Source organism: Stenella coeruleoalba (assembly GCF_951394435.1).
Source record: "Stenella coeruleoalba genome assembly, chromosome: 3".
Taxonomy (NCBI): domain Eukaryota; kingdom Metazoa; phylum Chordata; class Mammalia; order Artiodactyla; family Delphinidae; genus Stenella; species Stenella coeruleoalba.
In genome coordinates, this window is record NC_137148.1 from 165330219 (window position 1) to 165334235 (window position 4017).

The following is a 4017-nucleotide window of genomic DNA, read 5'->3' on the forward strand; positions in this document are numbered from 1 at the left end:
GGAAGGGAGGGTTAAGAAGGGAGGTGTAGAAAGACAAGCTTTGGGGCGGCTGGGTTTCTTCTCTCTCTGCCCCTCTGCCTGGCACACGGTGTCCAGCCATGGGGAGCTTCAATCTATGGACAGATTACCTGGGTTTGGCACGCCTGGTGGAGGCTCTGCGTGGGGAAGAGGAGCCTGAGATCAGGCTGGACCCCCAGCCAGAACCAGTGCCAGGACCAGAGGAGGGTCAGACACACAGCCCGGAATCCTCACCAGCTCCTGAACGCCTGTGCTCTTTCTGCAAGCACAACGGCGAGTCCCGGGCCATCTACCAGTCCCACGTGCTCAAGGACGAAGCTGGCCGGGTGCTGTGCCCCATCCTCCGAGACTACGTGTGCCCCCAGTGTGGTGCCACTCGCGACCATGCCCACACCCGCCGCTTCTGTCCGCTCACCGGCCAGGGCTACACCTCCGTCTATAGCTACACCACCCGCAACTCGGCCGGCAGGAAGCTGGTCCGCTCGGACAAGGCGAAGACGCAGGACTCCGGACACTGCCGAGGAGGAGGTGCCTGTGCAGGTGGCTGGGGGAACTCGAGGAGGGGGTCTGCCCTGGGCTGAGCCCCTAGGGGCCTTTGTGAAGTGGGTTAACCCCTGGGGTCACAACCCACTTCAGAGGGTTGGGGGGTGATAATCTGTGTAGACAGCTTAGAGCAGTATTCTAGAACTGTTGCCCTACGCTGGTAAGCTGGGGATGGGGTCCCCTGTGTGGCCTTGGGCAAGGCACTCTCCCTCCCTGGGCCCGTAAGGGAAACACCGTCCTTTTCCAGGAGTGGTGTGATCTAGCAGGGAGGCTGTGGGGACTACTGGTGGGATCTGGGGATAGGTACAGCAGGGGCTCCAATCCGGCTTGGCTCGTGGGAACTGTGTGACCAGAGGGAAATGGCTCAGTTAGAGAAACTGAGCCTCCCTTGTTCACTCATTCACCAGATAGTTTTTGAGGCTTGCCGGGTGCCAAGCGCTGGGCTGGGCTTGGCCCACCGTGGTAGATGGGAGAGTGAGAGTTAAAACACAGGCATGGGGGAGTCTAGAGGAAGCACCTGATCCAGGTGAAGGGGTCCAGGAGGTCTTCCTGGAGAAAGTGATTTCTGGAAGCCTAATTCAGTTTGGTGGAGCGCTGAAGTGGAGCCCAGGCAATGGGGCTCGTTTAGGAACTTCGTGAAGTTGGGTGTGTCTGGGATAGAGTATGTGTGCATGTATGTCGGAGGGGAAGGTGTCAGAGATTTCAGGGATGGCACAAGGCCTATCAGACTGTGAGCCCCTGGGGAAGTCACCGGGTGGGAGTACCCCTCCCTATCCCGGCAGCTGTGCAGTGAACATCTGTTAGAAGAGACTGCCTCCAGGAGAGGATAGTATTCCCTATGAGGTCTGACGAGGTCCAACTGGGAGAGGTGGGAAGCTGAAGGGACGCAAAGATGATGATCTCAGAGTCTTCCTTTTTTCCCCTCAAGTCCGAGAGAACAGGAAAACTGGCCTCCGCGGGCGTGCGGGGTGGGGGAAGCCCTCACCAGGATATTGGCAAAGAAAGGCTGCCTGAGGCCGTCCTCCCAGGAGGAGGCAGCACGGCAGGACTGAGTTGGAGTTTCTGCGCTTTGTGTCTCGCTCTGGGTCCCATCTGGGGCTGCCCGGGGCCGGGAATGTCACAGGGGGGTGCTATTCAAGAAATAGCCTGCAGGTGGCGCCAGAGCCATGGCAGCCCTGCAGGTTGAGTCGGTACTTCCGGAGCATCGAATCATCCGTTATTAAATGTTTTTCTCCTCCTCTTCTGCTTTTAAAATCCAGGTTCCAAAGGTGTCGGGAAGCCTAATGGAACTACCCCCTCTTCCTGCTTACCCTCCACTTCTGCCTAAGGAGGCTGGAGCGGGCAGGACGGGGATGCTGCCTTCACCTGGGGTTGGGGACCCAGGCTCACTGGAGGCTGGATTTCAGGGAAGACGCACCCTCCGAGGATCCACCCCTAGGCCCTGCCCCCGGCCTGAGGGCCTGGCAAAGGAGCCCCGTCTGGAAGCACAGCCCAAATGGCGCCCCGACCCCCTCTCGGAAGGAGGTGGTTCTCAGGCACCCCAGCCCTCCTTCCCCAGCGCGGGGCACCCAGTCAGCTCTCAATAAATGTTATGAATGGATCCGCGTCATAGCAGGCCCGGTCTTGGGACAAGGTAGCGTGAACTGTGCCGATGGGGCTGGGGACCCTCCTCTCCTGGCTCATCCCTTGCCCCCACGTTACTCTGACCTCCACATGCCCCAACTGCTGTTTGGATTGCCGTTTACTCTGGGGCCTTGGGGTGAGCTGCTTTGTGCTGAAAAATGGGAGTGGGCACCACAGGTTAGCTATGGGGTTCTGAGGGGTCGCCCCAGCCTGGCACTTGGCTGCTGGGTTGGCGTCATGAGGCTGTTTCTGTGACCCTTCGTGTTTGCAGACTCTTCCAGCCACCCCTTGCATACTGACAATATCAGGTGGAATCCCCTACCCTGGAGGTGGGGGCCTGACTTGAGGAAGGGCAATGGAGAGACAGAGGTTCCCCCCCATCACTGTCCTCACCTAGGAGGCTCTTACTGAACGTTTAGGTCACCATCGATGCCCCAGCAACTGGGGGCCATGGAGTCACACGCAGGCTCTTCAGAGCAAGGGAAGGACTTCTGGGCTGGGGCAGGGGCGGGGTGGGGAGCTGCAAGGAATGGGAGTATGTCCGGAGGGGGCTGGGCCAGGCGAGGCCATGGGTAGGGGGCACCAAGGAGGTGATTTGGCTGTGCTTAGGCAGGAGTGGGTGTGGGGTGGACATCCATCCCCACCCAGGAAGTATGATCTGGTCCTCCTGGGGAGCTGTGCTTGGGGGGATCCCCATCCCATCTGCCTCCTGCACCCCTACATCTTGTTCACCCAGCCCCCTGGGGGTAGCAGATGCCAAGTGCCTGTCCACATCCCTCCCCCAGTCTGAGGGCTGGCCTGAGGGCCCGGTCTCCACCCTCAGCCGACAAGGTCTCCCAGGGTTGAGTGGGGGCGGGATTTGGACTTCCACTTGAACTGGGACCTGAGGCCACCCAGGAGGAGGGCTGGGGTTAGCCGGGGATGGGAGACGGCCCTTGAAGACAGCCTGCTGCCCAGGCTTGAAGAGGAGAGGGAAGGAGGAGAAAGACACAGAGGAGGCCTCTTTAGCAGCCCCAAGAGTTTCAGATTGAGTCAGGGGACACGATCCCCCAGCCACCCCCAGGTGCCTGCAAATGCTAATTGTATAAGCCAGAGCCGCTGGGGTTTGAGACACAGGGAACTGGGCGATTGGGCACGTCCTGGAGCGTTCAAGGAAGTAGCTGCACATCCAGCAGGCAGAAGGGTTGGGGGACCCTGACCCACCTTGCTCCCTCGCAAATGGGGTATCCCAGGGTATAAAAAGGCGGTGGGAGGGGGCCCTGCCTTGGCTGTAGGAGTTAGGGTGCAGGAGCCACAGGCAGAGAAACAAATTAAAGTATTGGGTGTGGTCCACGTCGTGGTGACCTATTTAATAGAAGCACCCTGGACTGCTTATGACAGTGTGACATCACTGGGGCTGTGGTATGGTTTGGTGGGGCGGCGTGTGCAATGCCTGCCCTCACCACCCTCCAGGCAGTAGCTGTGTCTGCATCAGTAACGTTCCCCCAGGGTTGCCTCCTTCCGGGCCAAGGCCTCCAAGCAGCTTGTCCCACGGAGGACAGGCGAAGCCATCTCAGCACTGAATACAGACTCGCAAACTCCAGCTGGACAATCAGTCAAGATACTCTGTGTACTTGGATTCGTGCACACAGCCACCTGCTCCTGAGTCCGACACACTCAGTACTGCATGGGGGACCCCTGGATCCAACAGTAGCCGAACTTGTCTTCCCAGGGAAGAGGAAAAGTAGAAGTCAGAGGAGAAAGAGATGGTTAAAGGAGGTTTGTGGGCAAGATATCAAGGAACTGAAAATGCCTCAAACCCCAAACAACAGGTCAGGAGGTCTGAGGTCTGGC

General features: G+C 59.1%; 1 protein-coding gene across 2 annotated transcripts; it reads left to right on the top strand.

Moving 5' to 3' along the window:
* On the top strand, positions 1–2137 carry NANOS3 (nanos C2HC-type zinc finger 3). 2 transcript variants are annotated; one of them, XM_079917228.1, is made up of 2 exons: positions 1–558; positions 1821–2137. In XM_079917228.1, the coding sequence occupies exons 1-2, from the start codon at positions 99–101 to the stop codon at positions 1886–1888; spliced, it is 528 nt and encodes a 175-aa protein (XP_079773354.1). In that variant the 5' UTR covers positions 1–98; the 3' UTR covers positions 1889–2137. The 2 variants fall into 2 exon arrangements, with proteins under 2 accessions (XP_079773354.1, XP_079773355.1); XM_079917229.1 differs by having other exon boundaries at positions 1–546.
* The last annotated feature ends 1880 nt before the right edge of the window (positions 2138–4017 follow it).

What these genes read in the sequence shown, in the direction of transcription:
- NANOS3 (XM_079917228.1), top strand. Translation starts at nt 99, where the DNA reads ATGGGGAGCTTCAATCTATGGACAGATTACCTGGGTTTGGCACGCCTG. An exon ending in AGGAGGAGGTGCCTGTGCAG is followed by an intron (nt 559 to 1,820) that starts GTGGCTGGGGGA and finishes TTTAAAATCCAG; the next exon opens with GTTCCAAAGGTGTCGGGAAG.